Source organism: Oncorhynchus mykiss, chromosome 16 (assembly GCF_013265735.2).
Source record: "Oncorhynchus mykiss isolate Arlee chromosome 16, USDA_OmykA_1.1, whole genome shotgun sequence".
Taxonomy (NCBI): domain Eukaryota; kingdom Metazoa; phylum Chordata; class Actinopteri; order Salmoniformes; family Salmonidae; genus Oncorhynchus; species Oncorhynchus mykiss.
The window spans coordinates 1,457,619-1,482,153 of NC_048580.1; the positions used below are offsets into that span (position 1 = coordinate 1,457,619).

General features: G+C 43.8%; 1 protein-coding gene across 6 annotated transcripts in view; it reads left to right on the forward strand.

The window, feature by feature from the left end:
• The window catches only part of lyst (lysosomal trafficking regulator), a 242,383-nt gene that overhangs the window by 209,605 nt on the left and 8,243 nt on the right, over positions 1-24,535 (forward strand). For all 6 annotated transcript variants that reach the window (XM_036945914.1, XM_036945918.1, XM_036945917.1 and 3 more), the window contains 5 exons: positions 4,174-4,391; positions 6,237-6,467; positions 7,293-7,482; positions 16,291-16,427; positions 18,489-18,587. In XM_036945914.1, coding sequence (XP_036801809.1) covers positions 4,174-4,391; positions 6,237-6,467; positions 7,293-7,482; positions 16,291-16,427; positions 18,489-18,587 — 875 coding nt within the window. The remainder of the gene's footprint in view (positions 1-4,173; positions 4,392-6,236; positions 6,468-7,292; positions 7,483-16,290; positions 16,428-18,488; positions 18,588-24,535) is intronic.

Here is a 24,535-nt window from a genome sequence, read left to right on the forward strand (position 1 = left end):
CTGCCGCTTTCAAGGAGTGGGACAATAATCTGGATGCTTATAGGAAATCCTGCTATGCCCACAGATTAACCATCGAACAGGGAAAACGTCGATACAGGAATAAGATTTATTCATACTACACCGGCTCTGACGCTTGTTGGATGTGGCAAGGCTTGCAAACTATTACAGACTACAAAGAAAAACTCAGCCACGAGCTGCCCATTGACGCGAGCCTACCAGACGAGCTTAATGCCACTGAAGCATGCATGAGAGCACCAGCTGTTCCGGACGACTTTGTGATCACGTCCGTAGCCAATGTGAGCAAGACCTTTAACTTCTTATGGGCAGGTAGCGTCCCACTTGGCCAGAGTGCAAAATACTAAATTCAAATATTTAACATTCTTGGAAATATGTGTTACACATCAAAATAAAGCTTAATTTGTTAATCCAGCCGCTGTGTCAGATTTCAAAAAGGCTTTATGGCGAAAGCAGACCATGCGATTATCTGAGGACAGCGCCCCGCATACAAACACATTAAAATAATTTTTCAACCAGGCAGGTGCGACACGAAAGTAAAAAATTGCGATATAGTTAATTTCTTTGAAGATCTTCTTCTGTTGGCACTCCAAAATATCCCAGAAACATCACAAATGGTCCTTTTGTTCGATAATGTCCTTTGTCCCAAAAATGTCCATTAATTTGGCGCGTTTGATTCCGAAATACACCAGTTTTAACTCGCCCAACATGCCTACATAGTATCTAATAAGTTACCTGTAAACTTGGTCCAAACATTTCAAACAACGTGCCTAATCCAACCTCAGGTACCCTAAAACGTAAATAATCGATCAAATTTAAGACTGAATAAACTGTTTCTAATACCGAATAAAAACAATGTTCACCCGCATCAAAACAGTAGAGTCCACCTGGAGTGATACTTACATTGAATAGGATACTTCTTCATTTCTCAAAAGAAAAACATAGAACAATTTCTAAAGACTGTTGACATCTAGTGGAAGCCATAGGAACTGCAACCAGGCTCCTAATAATAAGGGTGTCCCATAAAAACCTATTGGAAAATCCTATGACCTCAATTTTTTTCTCCCCTGAATGTTTTGTCCTTGGGGTTTCGCCTGCCATATCAGTTCTGTTATATTCACAGACATTTATTTTAACAGTTTTAGAAACTTTAGTGTTTTCTATCCAAATCTACCAATGATATGCATATTCTAGCTTCTGGGCCTGAGTAACAGGCAATTTACTTTGGGCACACTTTTCATCCGGAAGTGTAAATACTGCCCCCTACCCAAGAGAGGTTAAACAGGTCCACATTCACAAAGCCGCGGGGCCAGACAGATTACCAGGACGTGTACGCAGAACATACCAACTGGCAAGTGTCTTAACTGACATTTTCAACCTCTCGCTGACCGAGTCTCTAATACCTACATGTTTCAAACAGCACCATAGTCCCTGTGCCCAAGAAAGTGGAGGTAACCTGCTTAAATGTTTACCGACCCGTAGCGCTCACGGTGGTAGACATGATGTGCTTTGAAACAACACGTCTGCCATGCTGATCTTTAACACTGGGGCCCTCAGGGGTGTGTACTTAGTCCCCTCCTGTACTCCCTGTTCACCCACAACTGCGTGGCCAAGCACGACTCCAACACCATCATTAAGTTTGCTGATGACACAACAGTGGTAGGCCTGATCGCTGACAACAATGAGACGGCCTATAGGGAGGAGGTCAGAGAACTGACAGTGTGGTGCCAGGACAACAACCTCAATGTGAGCAAGACAAAGGAGCTGATCGTGGACTATAGGAAAAGGAGGGCCGAACAGGCCCCCATTAACATCGATGGGGCTGAAGTGGAGCAGGTTGAGAGTTTCAAGTTCCTTTGTGTCCACATCACCAATGAACTATCATGGTCCGAACATACCACGACAGTCATGAAGAGGGCACAACAACACTTTTTCCCCCTCAGGAGACTGAAAAGATTTGGCATGGGTTCCCAGATCCTCAAAAAGTTCTACAGCTGCACCTTCGAGAGCATCCTGGCCGGTTGCATCACTGCCTGGTATGACAACTGCTCTGCATCCAACCGTAAGGCGCTACAGAGGGTAGTGCGTACGGCCCAGTTTATCACTGCGGCCAAGCCTCCTGCCATGTAAGATATATACTAGGCGGTGTCAGAGGAAAGCCCTGAAAATGGTCAAAGACTCCAGTCACCCAAGTCATAGTCTGTTCTCTCTGCTACCGCACGGCAAGCAGTGCCGGAGCGTGAAGTTGAGGTACAAAAGGCTCCCCCAAGCCATAAGACTGCTGAACAACGAATCAAGATGGCCACCCGGACCATTTACATTGACCCCACCCTCCCTTTGTTTTTACACTGCTGCCTCTCGCTGTTTATTATCTATGCACAGGCACTTCGTCAAAGGACCTCGTCTAACCTCTACCCCCAGGACATCGCCTCTGTAACGGTACCCTCTGTATATAGCCTCGTTATTGTTATGTCATTTTCTTGTGTAACTTTTATTTATTTTCTTTTCACTTTAGTTTATTTAGTAAATCTTTTCTTAACTCTTATTTCTTGAACTGCGTTGTTGGTTAAGGGCTTGTAAAGGAAGCATTTCCCTAAGGTTGTATTCCGAGCATGTGACTAATTCCATTTGATTTGATCCATAATGTTTGGTTGTTTAGTGAAGGTATTCCCAAACTGGGGTATGCACACTCGTTGGCACCAAGGAATATTTTTTTTCACCTGAATGATGTGAATCGAGGATTACAGGGACTCCGCAACTATGTTCAATGTGCGGTACAAAATTGAGGCTATGATTAGGAAGTTGTAGCTCTTCTCTGCCGGCATGAACAAGGACAAGCTGACGTTTAAGAGGGTGTGAACGATGCTGACTGGGTGTAGACAAAGAAGAGCTCTCCAGTAGGATCCAAAACATTTCAAAGGCCATTTTACAAGCTACAAGTTGATCAACTGTCAAAGCAGAATTACTTTCCCATTGTTCCTCAACTGTAGTGTTTGATGTACAATTTTCTAGCTCAGTCTCTACTTTTATCTAATGTAAAAAAAAAAAAAAAAGTTGGTCACATATTAGCAGTAGACGCCCATATTAGCAATAAGGAATGTTTTACAGTAGACGCCCATATTAGCAGTAAGGAATGTTTTACAGTAGACGCCCATATTAGCAGTAAGGAATGTTTTACAGTAGACACCCATATTAGCAGTAAGGAATGTTTTACAGTAGACACCCATATTAGCAGTAAGGAATGTTTTACAGTAGACGCCCATATTAGCAGTAAGGAATGTTTTACAGTAGACGCCCATATTAGCAGTAAGGAATGTTTTACAGTAGACACCCATATTAGCAGTAAGGAATGTTTTACAGTAGACACTCATATTAGCAGTAAGGAATGTTTTACAGTAGACACCCATATTAGCAGTAAGGAATGTTTTACAGTAGACGCCCATATTAGCAGTAAGGAATGTTTTACAGTAGACGCCCATATTAGCAGTAAGGAGTGTTTTACAGTAGACGCCGATATTAGCAGTAAGGAATGTTTTACAGTAGACGCCCATATTAGCAGTAAGGAGTGTTTTACAGTAGACGCCCATATTAGCAGTAAGGAATGTTTTACAGTAGACGCCCATATTAGCAGTAAGGAATGTTTTACAGTAGACGCCCATATTAGCAGTAAGGAATGTTTTACAGTAGACGCCCATATTAGCAGTAAGGAATGTTTTACAGTAGACGCCCATATTAGCAGTAAGGAATGTTTTACAGTAGACGCCCATATTAGCAGTAAGGAATGTTTTACAGTAGACGTCCATATTAGCAGTAAGGAATGTTTTACAGTAGACGCCCATATTAGCAGTAAGGAATGTTTTACAGTAGATGCCCATATTAGCAGTAAGGAATGTTTTACAGTAGACGCCCATATTAGCAGTAAGGAATGTTTTACAGTAGACGTCCATATTAGCAGTAAGGAATGTTTTACAGTAGACTCCCATATTAGCAGTAAGGAATGTTTTACAGTAGACTCCCATATTAGCAGTAAGGAATGTTTTGCAGTAGACGCCCATATTAGCAGTAAGGAATGTTTTACAGTAAGGAATGTTTTACAGTAAGGATTGTTTTACAGTAGACCTCCTTTCCTCTTTCCAATGTGTCTCTGTCTTCCTCCAGGTTTTGACTTTGGTGTGCGTCAAAACAGTGAGCGTGTGAACCACGTCAACCTGCCACCCTGGGCGCGGAACGACCCTCGCCTCTTCATCCTGATCCACCGCCAGGCCCTGGAGTCAGACCAGGTCTCTCAGACCCTCTGTCAGTGGATTGACCTGGTGTTTGGGTTGAAACAGAAAGGAAAGGCAGCTGTACATGCCATCAACGTATTCCACCCTGCTGTGAGTAGCTGTTTATGCCTGGGCCATATACAGTGCCTTGCGAAAGTATTCGGCCCCCTTGAACTTTGCGACCTTTTGCCACATTTCAGGCTTCAAACATAAAGATATAAAACTGTATTTTTTTGTGAAGAATCAACAATAAGTGGGACACAATCATGAAGTGGAATGACATTTATTGGATATTTCAAACTTTTTTAACAAATCAAAAACTGAAAAATTGGGCATGCAAAATTATTCAGCCCCCTTAAGTTAATACTTTGTAGCGCCACCTTTTGCTGCGATTACAGCTGTAAGTCGCTTGGGGTATGTCTCTATCAGTTTTGCACATCGAGAGACTGACATTTTTTCCCATTCCTCCTTGCAAAACAGCTCGAGCTCAGTGAGGTTGGATGGAGAGCATTTGTGAACAGCAGTTTTCAGTTCTTTCCACAGATTCTCGATTGGATTCAGGTCTGGACTTTGACTTGGCCATTCTAACACCTAGATATGTTTATTTTTGAACCATTCCATTGTAGATTTTGCTTTATGTTTTGGATCATTGTCTTGTTGGAAGACAAATCTCCGTCCCAGTCTCAGGTCTTTTGCAGACTCCATCAGGTTTTCTTCCAGAATGGTCCTGTATTTGGCTCCATCCATCTTCCCATCAATTTTAACCATCTTCCCTGTCCCTGCTGAAGAAAAGCAGGCCCAAACCATGATGCTGCCACCACCATGTTTGACAGTGGGGATGGTGTGTTCAGCTGTGTTGCTTTTACGCCAAACATAACGTTTTGCATTGTTGCCAAAAAGTTCAATTTTGGTTTCATCTGACCAGAGCACCTTCTTCCACATGTTTGGTGTGTCTCCCAGGTGGCTTGTGGCAAACTTTAAACGACACTTTTTATGGATATCTTTAAGAAATGGCTTTCTTCTTGCCACTCTTCCATAAAGGCCAGATTTGTGCAATATACGACTGATTGTTGTCCTATGGACAGAGTCTCCCACCTCAGCTGTAGATCTCTGCAGTTCATCCAGAGTGATCATGGGCCTCTTGGCTGCATCTCTGATCAGTCTTCTCCTTGTATGAGCTGAAAGTTTAGAGGGACGGCCAGATCTTGGTAGATTTGCAGTGGTCTGATACTCCTTCCATTTCAATATTATTGCTTGCACAGTGCTCCTTGGGATGTTTAAAGCTTGGGAAATCTTTTTGTATCCAAATCCGGCTTTAAACTTCTTCACAACAGTATCTCGGACCTGCCTGGTGTGTTCCTTGTTCTTCATGATGCTCTCTGCGATTTTAACGGACCTCTGAGACTATCACAGTGCAGGTGCATTTATACGGAGACTTGATTACACACAGGTGGATTGTATTTATCATCATTAGTCATTTAGGTCAACATTGGATCATTCAGAGATCCTCACTGAACTTCTGGAGAGAGTTTGCTGCACTGAAAGTAAAGGGGCTGAATCATTTTGCACGCCCAATTTTTCCGTTTTTGATTTGTTAAAAAAGTTTGAAATATCCAATAAATGTCGTTCCACTTCATGATTGTGCCCCACTTGTTGTTGATTCTTCACAAAAAAATACAGTTTTATATCTTTATGTTTGAAGCCTGAAATGTGGCAAAAGGTCGCAAAGTTCAAGGGGGCCGAATACTTTCGCAAGGCACTGTATATCCCACCGAACGGAAGGGAACAGAGAGGGCCTGGATTTGGACAAAAAAAAACAAATGAACATTGTGTTTTTGGTTTACCGTTGCAAAACGTTTTCGTGTGTGAGCATGACCTTGGACAAGAAGAGACATCGGCTTGTATTTTAACCGTTTGACAAGTTTGTCAAGTTGATTTGTCTCCCCTCGTCCGTAGACATATTTCGGTATGGACGTGTCGTCAGTGGAGGACCCGGTGCAGCGGCGTGCTTTGGAGACCATGATCAAGACGTACGGACAGACGCCCAGACAGCTGTTCTCTGCATCCCACATCAGCAGAGCTGGACCCAGACTCAGTATGGAGGGAGAGCTTCCCGCTGCCATGGGCCTCCTGGTGCAGCTGGCCTTCAGAGAGACCAGGGAACAGGTCAAAGATATAGTTTACCCGGTAGGTTAAAGGTCAGAGGTTAGGGTCAGGTGTTACGGCCTCCTGGTGCAGCTGGCCTTCAGAGAGACAAGGGTCATCCAATGGGTTTTGAGAAGGAGACAAGGAGAGAGGACGCGAGGAGTATGCAATTGAGATCTTCCCGATAGGTCAAAGTTCAAACTAGAGAGTTATGGGGGGGCGGCAGGTAGCCTAGTGGTTAGAGTATAGGGGCGGCAGGTAGCCTAGTGGTTAGAGGGGAGGGGCGGCAGGTAGCTTAGTGGTTAGAGGGGAGGGGCGGCAGGTAGCTTAGTGGTTAGAGGGGAGGGGCGGCAGGTAGCTTAGTGGTTAGAGGGGAGGGGCGGCAGGTAGCTTAGTGGTTAGAGGGGAGGGGCGGCAGGTAGCTTAGTGGTTAGAGGGGAGGGGCGGCAGGTAGCTTAGTGGTTAGAGGGGAGGGGCGGCAGGTAGCCTAGTGATTAGAGCGTTGGGCCAGTAAGGTTGCTGGATCGAATCCCCGAGCTGAAAAGGTACAAATCTGTCGTTCTGCCCCTGAACAAGGCAGTTAACCCACTGTTCCCCGGTAGGCCGTCATTGTAAATAAGAATTTGTTCTTAACTGACTTGCCAAGTTAAATGTTAATTAAAGGTTGTTTTTTTTAAATAAATGGAGAAGTGTAGGGTAGTCTCCCTGAAACAGTTGTTGCTAAGTGGACTTTACTACATGACGATTTAATTGAAGTGAAATGATATGAATCTGGGTGGGCTATGCAGTGCTGTTGAATAATCGTCCTTCTCTCTCTCTCTCTCTCTCTCCCTTCCTCTTCCGCCTCTCTTCCCTCCCCCTCCCCAGAGTCCCCTGTCCTGGATCAAGGGCCTGAAGTGGGGTGAGTATGTGGGCTCCCCCAGCTCTCCAGACCCTGCAGTGTGTTTCAGCCAGCCCCATGGAGAGAGGTTTGGGTCTCTACTGGCTCTCCCTACCAGAGCCATCTGTGGACTGTCACGCAACTTCTGTCTCATGATGATCTACAGCAAGGAACAAGGTGACAAATATACTAGGAACAAGGTGACACATTATATTAGGAACAAGGTGACACATATTATACTAGGAACAAGGTGGCAAATATACTAGGAACAAGGTGACACATTATATTAGGAACAAGGTGACACATTATATTAGGAACAAGGTGACACATTATATTAGGAACAAGGTGACACATTATATTAGGAACAAGGTGACACAGTACAGTATATTATTCTAGGAGCAAGGTGACACATTATATTATACTGGGAACAAGGTGACACATTATATTATACTGGGAACAAGGTGACACGTTATATTATACTGGGAACAAGGTGACACATTATATTATACTGGGAACAAGGTGACACATTATATTATACTAGGAACAAGGTGACACATTATATTATACTGGGAACAAGGTGACACATTATATTATACTAGGAACAAGGTGACACATTATATTATACTGGGAACAAGGTGACACATTATATTATACTGGGAACAAGGTGACACATTATATTATACTGGGAACAAGGTGACACAGTACAGTATATTATACTAGGAACAAGGTGACACGTTATATTATACTGGGAACAAGGTGACACGTTATATTATACTGGGAACAAGGTGACACATTATATTATACTAGGAACAAGGTGACACATTATATTATACTGGGAACAAGGTGACACGTTATATTATACTGGGAACAAGGTGACACATTATATTATACTGGGAACAAGGTGACACGTTATATTATACTGGGAACAAGGTGACACATTATATTATACTGGGAACAAGGTGACACATTATATTATACTGGGAACAAGGTGACACATTATATTATACTGGGAACAAGGTGACACATTATATTATACTGGGAACAAGGTGACACGTTATATTATACTGGGAACAAGGTGACACATTATATTATACTAGGAACAAGGTGACACATTATATTATACTGGGAACAAGGTGACACATTATATTATACTGGGAACAAGGTGACACATTATATTATACTAGGAACAAGGTGACACATTATATTATACTGGGAACAAGGTGACACGTTATATTATACTGGGAACAAGGTGACACATTATATTATACTAGGAACAAGGTGACACATTATATTATACTGGGAACAAGGTGACACGTTATATTATACTGGGAACAAGGTGACACATTATATTATACTAGGAACAAGGTGACACATTATATTATACTGGGAACAAGGTGACACGTTATATTATACTGGGAACAAGGTGACACGTTATATTATACTGGGAACAAGGTGACACGTTATATTATACTGGGAACAAGGTGACACATTATATTATACTGGGAACAAGGTGACACGTTATATTATACTGGGAACAAGGTGACACGTTATATTATACTGGGAACAAGGTGACACGTTATATTATACTGGGAACAAGGTGACACATTATATTATACTGGGAACAAGGTGACACGTTATATTATACTGGGAACAAGGTGACACATTATATTATACTGGGAACAAGGTGACACGTTATATTATACTGGGAACAAGGTGACACATTATATTATACTGGGAACAAGGTGACACATTATATTATACTGGGAACAAGGTGACACATTATATTATACTGGGAACAAGGTGACACATTATATTATACTAGGAACAAGGTGACACATTATATTATACTGGGAACAAGGTGACACATTATATTATACTAGGAACAAGGTGACACATTATATTATACTGGGAACAAGGTGACACATTATATTATACTGGGAACAAGGTGACACGTTATATTATACTGGGAACAAGGTGACACATTATATTATACTGGGAACAAGGTGACACATTATATTATACTGGGAACAAGGTGACACGTTATATTATACTGGGAACAAGGTGACACAGTACAGTATATTATACTGGGAACAAGGTGACACAGTACAGTATATTATACTAGGAACAAGGTGACACACTATTATACTGGGAACAAGGTGACACATTATTATACTGGGAACAAGGTGACACAGTACAGTATATTATACTGGGAACAAGGTGACACAGTACAGTATATTATACTGGGAACAAGGTGACACATTATATTATACTGGGAACAAGGTGACACATGGTGGCACATTATATTATACTGGGAACAAGGTGACACAGTACAGTATATTATACTGGGAACAAGGTGACACATTATATTATACTGGGAACAAGGTGACACAGTACAGTATATTATACTGGGAACAAGGTGACACAGTACAGTATATTATACTAGGAACAAGGTGACACATATTATACTGGGAACAAGGTGACACATTATATTATACTGGGAACAAGGTGACACATTATATTATACTGGGAACAAGGTGACACATTATATTATACTGGGAACAAGGTGACACATTATATTATACTGGGAACAAGGTGACACATTATATTATACTGGGAACAAGGTGACACGTTATATTATACTGGGAACAAGGTGACACATTATATTATACTGGGAACAAGGTGACACATTATATTATACTGGGAACAAGGTGACACATTATATTATACTGGGAACAAGGTGACACATTATATTATACTAGGAACAAGGTGACACGTTATATTATACTGGGAACAAGGTGACACAGTACAGTATATTATACTAGGAACAAGGTGACACAGTACAGTATATTATACTGGGAACAAGGTGACACAGTACAGTATATTATACTAGGAACAAGGTGACACATTATATTATACTGGGAACAAGGTGACACATTATATTATACTGGGAACAAGGTGACACAGTACAGTATATTATACTGGGAACAAGGTGACACATTATAATATACTGGGAACAAGGTTACTCTGACAGAATTTTTGCGAAGGCGAGGAGGATATTGGAAATGTCATCCAAGCCTACTGGATGACAACATGTTTTTAACCAGGACAGAATGATTTATAATCTCCTTATTGTATGGGACACTTTTAAATGTGCCTTCAGAGGCCCTGCAATTCAGTACTCATCTATAAAACAACTATTTAGGTCAGAAGAGCTCATATTAACAAAGGAAAATGGAAAGACTAACAGAACAGTTAGATAGCATTAAAAACTCTACCGTCGAGACACAGAATAAGTTAGAGGGAAAAACAACAAGAAATGGATGAACTTATTCCAGAAAGATCCAATAAAGCAAACTGGATGGAATATGGGGGAAAATGCACCAAATAGTTTTCTAATCTTCAGCATAGAAATGCTACCAAAAATAATTTACTAAAACTTTTTGCAAATGGAGTCACCCATAATTCACCAAACAATTTTGAAAGACGAAGCAAAGTACTTTAAGCATACGTTTTCGTTTTGTCATCTCCGCTAACCAAAGTTCATTGTAAGGATTTTGTTTCAATTAATAAAAATGTACAGAAAGACTCATGTGAAGGCCTAATTACAGAGGAGGAACTTCTATATGCAATTAAAGCCTTCAAGTCTGGGGAAACTCCAGGACTGGATGGCATACCAGTGGTAGTATACTAAACTCCTGGCCTGGATGGCAGACCAGTGGTAGTATACTAAACTCCAGGCCTGGATGGCAGACCAGTGGTAGTATACTAAACTCCTGGCCTGGATGGCAGACCAGTGGTAGTATACTAAACTCCAGGCCTGGATGGCACACCAGTGGTAGTATACTAAACTCCAGGCCTGGATGGCACACCAGTGGTAGTATACTAAACTCCAGGCCTGGATGGCACACCAGTGGTAGTATACTAAACTCCTGGCCTGGATGGCACACCAGTGGTAGTATACTAAACTCCAGGCCTGGATGGCAGACCAGTGGTAGTATACTAAACTCCAGGCCTGGATGGCAGACCAGTGGTAGTATACTAAACTCCAGGCCTGGATGGCAGACCAGTGGTAGTATACTAAACTCCAGGCCTGGATGGCACACCAGTGGTAGTATACTAAACTCCTGGCCTGGATGGCACACCAGTGGTAGTATACTAAACTCCAGGCCTGGATGGCACACCAGTGGTAGTATACTAAACTCCAGGCCTGGATGGCAGACCAGTGGTAGTATACTAAACTCCAGGCCTGGATGGCAGACCAGTGGTAGTATACTAAACTCCAGGCCTGGATGGCAGACCAGTGGTAGTATACTAAACTCCAGGCCTGGATGGCAGACCAGTGGTAGTATACTAAACTCCAGGCCTGGATGGCAGACCAGTGGTAGTATACTAAACTCCAGGCCTGGATGGCAGACCAGTGGTAGTATACTAAACTCCAGGCCTGGATGGCAGACCAGTGGTAGTATACTAAACTCCAGGCCTGGATGGCAGACCAGTGGTAGTATACTAAACTCCAGGCCTGGATGGCAGACCAGTGGTAGTATACTAAACTCCAGGCCTGGATGGCAGACCAGTGGTAGTATACTAAACTCCAGGCCTGGATGGCAGACCAGTGGTAGTATACTAAACTCCAGGCCTGGATGGCAGACCAGTGGTAGTATACTAAACTCCAGGCCTGGATGGCAGACCAGTGGTAGTATACTAAACTCCAGGCCTGGATGGCACACCAGTGGTAGTATACTAAACTCCAGGCCTGGATGGCAGACCAGTGGTAGTATACTAAACTCCAGGCCTGGATGGCACACCAGTGGTAGTATACTAAACTCCAGGCCTGGATGGCACACCAGTGGTAGTATACTAAACTCCAGGCCTGGATGGCATACCAGTGGTAGTATACTAAACTCCAGGCCTGGATGGCAGACCAGTGGTAGTATACTAAACTCCTGGCCTGGATGGCACACCAGTGGTAGTATACTAAACTCCAGGCCTGGATGGCAGACCAGTGGTAGTATACTAAACTCCAGGCCTGGGTGGCACACCAGTGGTAGTATACTAAACTCCAGGCCTGGATGGCAGACCAGTGGTAGTATACTAAACTCCAGGCCTGGATGGCACACCAGTGGTAGTATACTAATCTCCAGGCCTGGATGGCAGACCAGTGGTAGTATACTAAACTCCTGGCCTGGATGGCACACCAGTGGTAGTATACTAAACTCCAGGCCTGGATGGCACACCAGTGGTAGTATACTAAACTCCAGGCCTGGATGGCACACCAGTGGTAGTATACTAAACTCCAGGCCTGGATGGCACACCAGTGGTAGTATACTAAACTCCAGGCCTGGATGGCAGACCAGTGGTAGTATACTAAACTCCAGGCCTGGATGGCAGACCAGTGGTAGTATACTAAACTCCAGGCCTGGATGGCACACCAGTGGTAGTATACTAAACTCCAGGCCTGGATGGCACACCAGTGGTAGTATACTAAACTCCAGGCCTGGATGGCATACCAGTGGTAGTATACTAAACTCCAGGCCTGGATGGCAGACCAGTGGTAGTATACTAAACTCCTGGCCTGGATGGCACACCAGTGGTAGTATACTAAACTCCAGGCCTGGATGGCAGACCAGTGGTAGTATACTAAACTCCAGGCCTGGGTGGCACACCAGTGGTAGTATACTAAACTCCAGGCCTGGATGGCAGACCAGTGGTAGTATACTAAACTCCAGGCCTGGATGGCACACCAGTGGTAGTATACTAATCTCCAGGCCTGGATGGCAGACCAGTGGTAGTATACTAAACTCCTGGCCTGGATGGCACACCAGTGGTAGTATACTAAACTCCAGGCCTGGATGGCACACCAGTGGTAGTATACTAAACTCCAGGCCTGGATGGCACACCAGTGGTAGTATACTAAACTCCAGGCCTGGATGGCACACCAGTGGTAGTATACTAAACTCCAGGCCTGGATGGCAGACCAGTGGTAGTATACTAAACTCCAGGCCTGGATGGCACACCAGTGGTAGTATACTGAACTCCAGGCCTGGATGGCAGACCAGTGGTAGTATACTAAACTCCAGGCCTGGATGGCAGACCAGTGGTAGTATACTAAACTCCAGGCCTGGATGGCACACCAGTGGTAGTATACTAAACTCCAGGCCTGGATGGCACACCAGTGGTAGTATATCACTTTTTTTCATGTACTCAGAGGTCCGTTGTTAGTATGTTTTAACCACTCTTGTAAAAATGGTAGACTATCAGATACTCAACGAAAAGGTTTGATTTAATTATTACTGAAACAGGACCCAGGTGGTAAAGATCCAGTCTATTTAAATAAATTGGAGGGCCCGTTACAGTTCAGTGTTGTGAATCAAAAAATTCTAGCGACATGCTTCGCGCATAGAATTCAAAAGTTGTTGACAGATATTATTCATCCTAATCAGACAGGTTCTTTACATGGACGATACATTTAGAGATAATATAAGACAAGTACTGGAAACAATAGAATACTATGAAAAATCTGGGAAACCAGGCCCGGTATTCATAGCTGACTTTGAAAAGGCTTTTGATAAAGTACGACTGGAGTTTATATATAAATGCCTGGAATATAAACCTTTTGGTGAATCTCTTAGAAAATGGGTTGAAGTTAAGTGTAGCATCCAACAGGTGTAAAATATGAAATAATGGCTACTTATCAAAGGTTTAAACTATCTAGAGGAGTAAAACAAGGTTGTCCACTATCGGCATACCTATTTATTATTGCCATCGAAATGTTAGCTGTTAAAATCAGATCCTACAATAATATTAAGGGATTAGAAATCATTGTGTCATTGTACTCTGATGATTCATGTTTTCTTTTAAATCCACAATTAGAATCTCTCCACGGCCTCATAGAGGATCTAGATGATTTTAGAATTAGAATCTCTCCACGGCCTCATAGAGGATCTAGAGGATTTTAGAATTAGAATCTCTCCACGGCCTCATAGAGGATCTAGATACTTTAAGAATTAGAATCCCTCCACAGCCTCATAGAGGATCTAGATCATTTTAGAATTAGAATCTCTCCACGGCCTCATAGAGGATCTAGATGATTTTATAATTAGAATCTCTCCACGGCCTCATAGAGGATCTAGATGATTTTAGAAGTAGAATCTCTCCACGGCCTCATAGAGGATCTAGATGATTTTAGAATTAGAGTCTCTCCACGGCCTCATAGAGGATCTAGATGATTTTAGAATTAGAGTCTCTCCACGGCCTCATAGAGGATCTAGATGATTTTAGAATTAGAATCTCTCCACGGCCTAATAGAGGATCTAGATGATTTTATAATTAGAATCTCTCCACGGCCTCATAGAGGATCTAGATAATTTTATAATTAGAATCTCTCCACGGCCTCATAGAGGATCTAGATCATTTTAGAATTAGAATCTCTCCACGGCCTCATAGAGGATCTAGATCATTTTAGAATTAGAATCTCTCCACGGCCTCATAGAGGATCTAGATGATTTTAGAATTAGAATCTCTCCACGGCCTCATAGAGGATCTGGATGATTTTAGAATTAGAATCTCTCCACAGCCTCATAGAGGATCTAGATGATTTTAGAATTAGAATCTCTCCACGGCCTCATAGAGGATCTGGATGATTTTAGAATTAGAATCTCTCCACGGCCTCATAGAGGATCTGGATGATTTTAGAATTAGAATCTCTCCACGGCCTCATAGAGGATCTAGATCATTTTTCTAACCTCTGGATTAAAACCAAATTATGATTAGTGTACTATATTACGTATTGGATCACTAAACAATTAAACTTTTACATTACCGTGTAGTTTACCAAATAAATGGTTTGACGGGGATGTGGACATACTCTGTATACAAATCCTAAAAAAAGAAATGATCTCACTCCAATAAATTGAACAAAAAGTTAGCAAAAATAGATAAGATCTTGCTACCATGAAAAGGAAAATAACTGTCTGTTTGTGTAAAAAATCCCCCTGATTAACTCTTTAGTCATATCCCAGTTGACCTATTTGGTTATGGCCTTGCCTACACCTAGCGACCTGCTTTTAAATTATATTGAGAGAAGAAAAAACATGTTTTATTTGGAACGGTAAACCAGACTAAATAAAAAGGGTCTTTCCTGACATAAATATATACAGTAACACGTCTTTTGATGTTGTGGCAATTGTAATCTAATCTGCTCTAAAGGCTGACCCTCTGTGTCTCTAGGTGTTGAGGAGCACTGACCCTCTCCTCTGTGTCTCTAGGTGTTGAGGAGCACTGACCCTCTGTCTCTAGGTGTTGAGGAGCACTGACCCTCTCCTCTGTGTCTCTAGGTGTTGAGGAGCACTGACCCTCTGTCTCTAGGTGTGAGGAGCACTGACCCTCTCCTCTGTGACTCGAGGTGTTGAGGAGCACTGACCCTCTCCTCTGTGTCTCGAGGTGTTGAGGAGCACTGACCCTCTCCTCTGTGTCTCTAGGTGTTGAGGAGCACTGACCCTCTCCTCTGTGTCTCTAGGTGTTGAGGAGCACTGACCCTCTCCTCTGTGTCTCTAGGTGTTGAGGAGCACTGACCCTCTCCTCTGTGTCTCTAGGTGTTGAGGAGCACTGACCCTCTCCTCTGTGTCTCTAGGTGTTGAGGAGCACTGACCCTCTCCTCTGTGTCTCTAGGTGTGAGGAGCACTGACCCTCTGTCTCTAGGTGTTGAGGAGCACTGACCCTCTGTGTCTCTAGGTGTTGAGGAGCACTGACCCTCTCCTCTGTGTCTCTAGGTGTTGAGGAGCACTGACCCTCTCCTCTGTGTCTCTAGGTGTTGAGGAGCACTGACCCTCTCCTCTGTGTCTAGGTGTGAGGAGCACTGACCCTCTCCTCTGTGTCTCTAGGTGTTGAGGAGCACTGACCCTCTGTCTCTAGGTGTGAGGAGCACTGACCCTCTCCTCTGTGTCTCTAGGTGTTGAGGAGCACTGACCCTCTCCTCTGTGTCTCTAGGTGTGAGGAGCATGCACAGTACAGATATCCAGTGGTCTGCCATCTTGAGTTGGGGCTATGCTGACAACATGCTGAGGCTGAAGAGCAAACAGAGTGAACCGCCCATCAACTTCATACAGTGCTCTCCACTCCACCAGGTAAACTACTGTACCTAGTCTTTAATATCACTTCATACAGTGCTCTCCACTCCACCAGGTAAACTACTGTACCTAGTCTTTAATATCACTTCATACAGTGCTCTCCACTCCACCAGGTAAACTACTGTACCTTTAATATCACTTCATACAGTGCTCTCCACTCCACCAGGTAAACTACTGTACCTTTAATATCACTTCATACAGTGCTCTCCACTCCACCAGGTAAACTACTGTACCTTTAATATCACTTCATACAGTGCTCTCCACTCCACCAGGTAAACTACTGTACCTAGTCTTAATATCACTTCATACAGTGCTCTCCACTCCACCAGGTAAACTACTGTACCTAGTCTTAATATCACTTCATACAGTGCTCTCCACTCCACCAGGTAAACTACTGTACCTAGTCTTAATATCACTTCATACAGTGCTCGCCACTCCACCAGGTAAACTACTGTACCTTTAATATCACTTCATACAGTGCTCTCCACTCCACCAGGTAAACTACTGTACCTAGTCTTTAATATCACTTCATACAGTGCTCTCCACTCCACCAGGTAAACTACCGTACCTTTAATATCACTAAACCCTCAATGTATATTTATATAGCTGACTGAAGATTAAGACCAGGATCCGTGACCCAGATAGGAGACTCCACAACTCCTTGATGCTGTTAATGACAGGGCAATAGGAGACTCCACAACTCCTTGAGGCTGTTAATGACAGGGCAATGGGAGACTCCACAACTCATTGAGGCTGTTAATGACAGGGCAATAGGAGACTCCACAACTCCTTTAGGATGTTAATGACAGGGCAATAGGAGACTCCACAACTCCTTGAGGATGTTAATGACAGAGCAATAGGAGACTCCAACTCCTTGAGGATGTTAATGACAGGGCAATATGAGACTCCACAACTCCTTGAGGATGTTAATGACAGAGCAATAGGAGACTCCACAACTCCTTGAGGCTGTTAATGACAGGGCAATAGGAGACTCCACAACTCCTTGAGGATGTTAATGACAGGGCAATGGGAGACTCCACAACTCCTCGAGGATGTTAATGACAGGGCAATGGGAGACTCCACAACTCCTTTAGGCTGTTAATGACAGGGCAATGGGAGACTCCACAACTCCTTGTTGCTGTTAATGACAGAGCAATAGGAGACTCCAACTCCTTGAGGATGTTAATGACAGGGCAATATGAGACTCCACAACTCCTTGAGGATGTTAATGACAGAGCAATAGGAGACTCCACAACTCCTTGAGGCTGTTAATGACAGGGCAATAGGAGACTCCACAACTCCTCGAGGATGTTAATGACAGGGCAATGGGAGACTCCACAACTCCTCGAGGATGTTAATGACAGGGCAATGGGAGACTCCACAACTCCTTTAGGCTGTTAATGACAGGGCAATGGGAGACTCCACAACTCCTTGTTGCTGTTAATGACAGGGCAATGGGAGACTCCACAACTCCTTGAGGCTGTTAATGACAGGGCAATAGGAGACTCCACAACTCCTTGAGGATGTTAATGACAGAGCAATAGGAGACTCCACAACTCCTTGAGGCTGTTAATGACAGAGCAATAGGAGACTCCACAACTCATTGAGGCTGTTAATGACAGGGCAATAGGAGACTCCACAACTCCTTGAGGATGTTAATGACAGGGCAATGGGAGACTCCACAACTCCTTGTTGCTGTTAATGACAGGGCAATGGGAGACTCCACAACTCCTTGAGGCTGTTAATGACAGGGCAATAGGAGACTCCACAACTCCTTGAGGATGTTAATGACAGAGCAATAGGAGACTCCACAACTCCTTGAGGATGTTAATGACAGAGCAATAGGAGACTCCACAACTCCTTGAGGATGTTAATGACAGAGCAATAGGAGACTCCACAACTCATTGAGGCTGTTAATGACAGGGCAATAGGAGACTCCACAACTCCTTGAGGATGTTAATGACAGAGCAATGGGAGACTCCACAACTCCCTTGTACTTTTCTTTAGTACATCACCTACTGTATGAAGACTACTGTGTTTATCATTCTCTCTCTCTAGGTAACAGCGTGTGCCTGGGTGTCTGATGGTTGTCAGCTGTTCACCGGCAGTAGGTGTGGAGTCATCACGGCCTATATTAACCGCTTCAATACTACAACTGTGAGTAGTACAAGCCTCTGTCTCTCTCTCTCTCTCTCTCTCTCTGTCTCTCTCTCTGTCTCTCTCTCTCTCTGTCTCTCTCTCTCTCTGTCTCTCTCTCTCTCTGTCTCTCTCTCTCTCTCTGTCTCTGTCTCCCTTTTCTCTCTCTCTCCCTTTTCTCTCTCTCTCCCTTTTCTCTCTCTCTCTCCCCTTTCTCTCTCTCTCTCCCCTTTCTCTCTCTCCCTTTTCTCTCGCTCTCTCCCTTTTCTCCCTCTCTTCTCCCTCTCTCTCCCTTTTCTCCCCCTCTCTCTTCTCCCTCTCTCTCCCTTTTTTCCCTCTCTCTCTTCTCCCTCTATCTCCCTTTCTCTCTCCCTTTCTCTCTCCCTTTCTCTCTCCCTTTCTCTCTCCCTTTCTCTCTCTCTCTCTCTCTCTCTCTCCCTTTTCTCTCTCTCCCTTTTCTCTCTCTCCCTTTTCTCTCTCTCCCTTTTCTCTCTCTCTCCCTTTTCTCTCTCTCTCTCCCTTTTCTCTCTCTCTCTCCCTTTTCTCTCTCTCTCCCTTTTCTCCCTCTCTCTCTCTCTCTCCCTTTTCTGTCTTTCTCCCCCTTTCTTTCGCTCTCTCGCTTCTCTCGCTCTCTCTCTCTTTACCAGCACCGCATTGAGTACAGTACGGTGGGTCTCCATGGCAACACCCTCAGTCACCATCCACCCTCCAGCCATCGTCCTCTCTCCATGCTTCCATCCGTCCGCCTCCACATCAACACCCACTGACCTACCATTATCCCTCCCCCTAGACCCCCACAGTGCATACTCTGTCTCTCTCTCTGTCTCGCTCAGTCTGTCTCGCTCTCTGTCTGTCTGTCTCGCTCTCTGTCTGTCTGTCTCGATCTCTGTTTCAGTTCAATTTATTGACATGGCAAGTTCATTATTATTTACATTGTGAAAGTATACCTATAGAACAATTTTATATATATATATATATATATATAAATAAATGGTGGAACCAACAGCAATAATAATAGTAGTAGTGGACATGGGATAACCATTAACAACAACTTCAACAACAATATTAATGAGAACAACAATACATTAAAGCAATGGTAGTAGACCAGTGTCAACATGACTGAGAAGACACATGACCTGGTAGTAGACCAGTGTCAACATGACTGAGAAGACACATGACCTGGTAGTAGACCAGTGTCAACATGACTGAGAAGACACATGACCTGGTAGTAGATCAGTCTCAACCTGACTGAGAAGACACATGACATGGTAGTAGACCAGTGTCAGCATGACTGAGAAGACACATGACCTGGTAGTAGACCAGTGTCAACATGACTGAGAAGACACATGACCTGGTAGTAGACCAGTGTCAACATGACTGAGAAGACACATGACCTGGTAGTAGACCAGTGTCAACATGACTGAGAAGACACATGACCTGGTAGTAGACCAGTCTCAACATGACTGAGAAGACACATGACCTGGTAGTAGACCAGTCTCAACATGACTGAGAAGACACATGACATGGTAGTAGACCAGTGTCAGCATGACTGAGAAGACACATGACCTGGTAGTAGACCAGTCTCAAACTGACTGAGAAGACACATGACCTGGTAGTAGATCAGTCTCAACCTGACTGAGAAGACACATGACATGGTAGTAGACCAGTGTCAGCATGACTGAGAAGACACATGACCTGGTAGTAGATCAGTCTCAAACTGACTGAGAAGACACATGACCTGGTAGTAGATCAGTCTCAACCTGACTGAGAAGACACATGACATGGTAGTAGACCAGTGTCAGCATGACTGAGAAGACAAATGACCTGGTAGTAGACCAGTGTCAACATGACTGAGAAGACACATGACCTGGTAGTAGACCAGTGTCAACATGACTGAGAAGACACATGACCTGGTAGTAGACCAGTCTCAAACTGACTGAGAAGACACATGACCTGGTATTAGATCAGTCTCAACCTGACTGAGAAGACACATGACATGGTAGTAGACCAGTGTCAGCATGACTGAGAAGACACATGACCTGGTAGTAGACCAGTGTCAGCATGACTGAGAAGACACATGACCTGGTAGTAGACCAGTGTCAACATGACTGAGAAGACACATGACCTGGTAGTAGATCAGTCTCAAACTGACTGAGAAGACACATGACATGGTAGTAGACCAGTGTCAACATGACTGAGAAGACACATGACCTGGTAGTAGACCAGTCTCAACATGACTGAGAAGACACATGACCTGGTAGTAGACCAGTCTCAACATGACTGAGAAGACACATGACCTGGTAGTAGACCAGTGTCAACATGACTGAGAAGACACATGACCTGGTAGTAGACCAGTGTCAACATGACTGAGAAGACACATGACCTGGTAGTAGATCAGTCTCAAACTGACTGAGAAGACACATGACCTGGTAGTAGATCAGTCTCAACCTGACTGAGAAGACACATGACATGGTAGTAGACCAGTGTCAGCATGACTGAGAAGACACATGACCTGGTAGTAGACCAGTGTCAGCATGACTGAGAAGACACATGACCTGGTAGTAGACCAGTGTCAACATGACTGAGAAGACACATGACCTGGTAGTAGATCAGTCTCAAACTGACTGAGAAGACACATGACCTGGTAGTAGACCAGTCTCAACCTGACTGAGAAGACACATGACATGGTAGTAGACCAGTGTCAACATGACTGAGAAGACACATGACCTGGTATGAAAGACAAGATGGGAGATATTATCGACATTACTTTGCACTTTTCACTGGCTGTCCCTCAGGTTGTGGCAGGAGGACACATGTTGGCTTTTCACCAAATAAATATTTATATTTTTTCTTCATCTTTTATAGTTTCAAATTCTTTGTATTGAATTATAATTTTGGGAAAGAAATATTCTCTTAGGTCTGAGTATTTGTCACAGTGCAATAGGAAATGCAGCTCTGTCTCTACCTCTCCCCTGGAGCAGAGTGAGCACAGCCTGTCCTCTCTGGGCAGCCAGGTTTGTCTGTGACGACCGGTCTCTATAGCCAGACTGTCCTCTCTGGGCAGCCAGGTTTGTCTGTGACGACCGGTCTCTATAGCCACTGTCCTCTCTGGGCAGCCAGGTTTGTCTGTGATGACCGGTCTCTATAGCCAGACTGTCCTCTCTGAGCAGCCAGGTTTGTCTGTGATGACCGGTCTCTATAGCCAGACTGTCCTCTCTGGGCAGCCAGGTTTGTCTGTGACGACTGGTCTCTATAGCCAGACTGTCCTCTCTGGGCAGCCAGGTTTGTCTGTGACGACCGGTCTCTAGAGCCAGACTGTCCTCTCTGGGCAGCCAGGTTTGTCTGTGACGACTGGTCTCTATAGCCAGACTGTCCTCTCTGGGCAGCCAGGTTTGTCTGTGACGACTGGTCTCTATAGCCAGACTGTCCTCTCTGTGCAGCCAGGTTCGTCTGTGACGACCGGTCTCTATAGCCAGACTGTCCTCTCTGGGCAGCCAGGTTTGTCTGTGACGACCGGTCTCTATAGCCAGACTGTCCTCTCTGGGCAGCCAGGTTTGTCTGTGACGACTGGTCTCTATAGCCAGACTGTCCTCTCTGGGCAGCCAGGTTTGTCTGTGACGACTGGTCTCTATAGCCAGACTGTCCTCTCTGTGCAGCCAGGTTCGTCTGTGACGACCGGTCTCTATAGCCAGACTGTCCTCTCTGGGCAGCCAGGTTTGTCTGTGACGACCGGTCTCTATAGCCAGACTGTCCTCTCTGGGCAGCCAGGTTTGTCTGTGACGACTGGTCTCTATAGCCAGACTGTCCTCTCTGGGCAGCCAGGTTTGTCTGTGACGACTGGTCTCTATAGCCAGACTGTCCTCTCTGGGCAGCCAGGTTTGTCGGTGACGACCGGTCTCTATAGCCAGACTGTCCTCTCTGGGCAGCCAGGTTGGTCTGTGACGACCGGTCTCTATGGCCGGACTGTCCTCTCTGGGCAGCCAGGTTTGTCTGTGACAACCGGTCTCTATAGCCAGACTGTCCTCTCTGGGCAGCCAGATTTGTCTGTGACAACCAGTCTCTATAGCCAGACTGTGCTCACTGAGTCTGTACCTAGTCAGTGTTTTTCTCAGTTTTCTATCAGTCACAGTGGTCAGATAGTCTGCCACCATGTACTGTCTCTTTAGAGACAAATAGTGTTGACGTTTACTTAGATTTTTTGTGGTGTCTTTCTAAAATATGGTTTATTTTTGTTCTGGGTTCTTTGTTATATTGCTGTAGAGGGTTGTTTTCTCCACATATCCCCATTTTGCATAGCCCGTTCCTCCTGATGAGGTTTGTTTCATTTATTCAAATTCTCCCAGAAGTGGTTTGATTCTATGGATTCCTGAATTCTATCCAGGTGATTTTCTGCTCCGTTTTTTGTTCTTAAGTGTGTATTGCTTCAATGTTTCTCCATATTGAAGGTGTATATTTATGTTGTCTGGTTCTCTGTGTGTTTGATTAGATATATTTCTCAATTACTTCTGTCGTGTCTTTGGCTATGCTGGATTAAGTGAAAAGACATGCTATTCTATAAAATCCTTTCTCTGTAATTAATATTACCTGATTTAGCTAATCATGTAAATGTAATTAACTAGAAAGTCAGGGCACCACAAAATAATATTTATAGATCTGTTATCTTCCAAATAAACTCTTAAAGACCTGGTCATATTTTACATCAATAGCAGTCAATATTAATTGTCACCTTAATTCAGTCTCATCTTAAAGTTGTAAATTCTTGGTTATCTTCACGAACCCTGGCTAACAAGTTGAATCAGCAAAACAAAATTGTGTTTAGTTAGGTATTTAGTAAATACCTAACTAATCACACAGAATTACATATGCACAGAATGAATCATACCTGGATTACAAATGACGTGATAAAGAAAAACGGCCCTAGGGGACAGAACAGATATGACAGCTGGTTACACAAAGAAAAGTGGGCTGGGTTTGAGTGAAGGAGCGGGAAGACTGAGGGACAAAGGGAGAAGCTGTGCTATCGTAAAAATACAGTATCTTATGCATTCTAAATTACCGCCCATTTGGAAAAGGAAAATGCGATAAATATTTAATCAGAGCTGCGCTTCAATAGGTTGGTGGTAGATGGATGGCCGTGTTGCCCAACAGAGTCCTTTGTCCTTTGAAGAGATTTCTCTGGTGGTGAATGGGATACGTCGTTGTGTGGTAGACGGGATACTCTGTCTGTCCTTTCCTAGCCCACATTTATAGGTGCTGTTGCTAACTCAATGGCTAGGATGTCTGACTTCTTTAGTGAATAAGAGTTCAAAGTTCATACCATTCACAACTAAAGCTCACGCTGAGGTTGGCTTAGTTCTGTAGTTGACATGTTAGTCCTTTTTTACATATGGACCGTCGTCCTCATGTCCTCGGAACAGGAGGTTACATTTTCGTCAAGGCTTTAAATAGGAAGGGAGAGGAGGGCGTGTTTCATAGGTTATAACCAATGTCTCTTCACGTGGGCGGGCCACTGAGTCGGGCCTAATTCACTTATGAAAACCCAAATCTCACATTTTAGAAGCTAAAATCACATTTCATCCCATCACAAATAATTTCATATTCAAACATTTAAATTGAACAACAATTCCATGTGAATCTGATAACTATAATGTGTAGACTTTCCACTGTAGAGTTTGTCATCCTATCATTGATGAGAATATCTCAGATGACAACCGAACTGACATCATATTCATTAAGTACAAACGCATATGTTCAACTGGTTGGATTACCAAAATATGGTTAATTTCCTCCCACCTTCTGATGTTCCCAGAATCTCTATGTTAACCAAGGCATTTTCAATAGTCACATCAGTAGGGTAGAGAGAGGAAAAAGGGGGGAGAGGTAGTTATGACTGTCATAAACCTACCCCCAGGCCAGCGTCATGACACTTCCTTAGATTTCTCCATCATCATCAAACCATGTTTCATTCT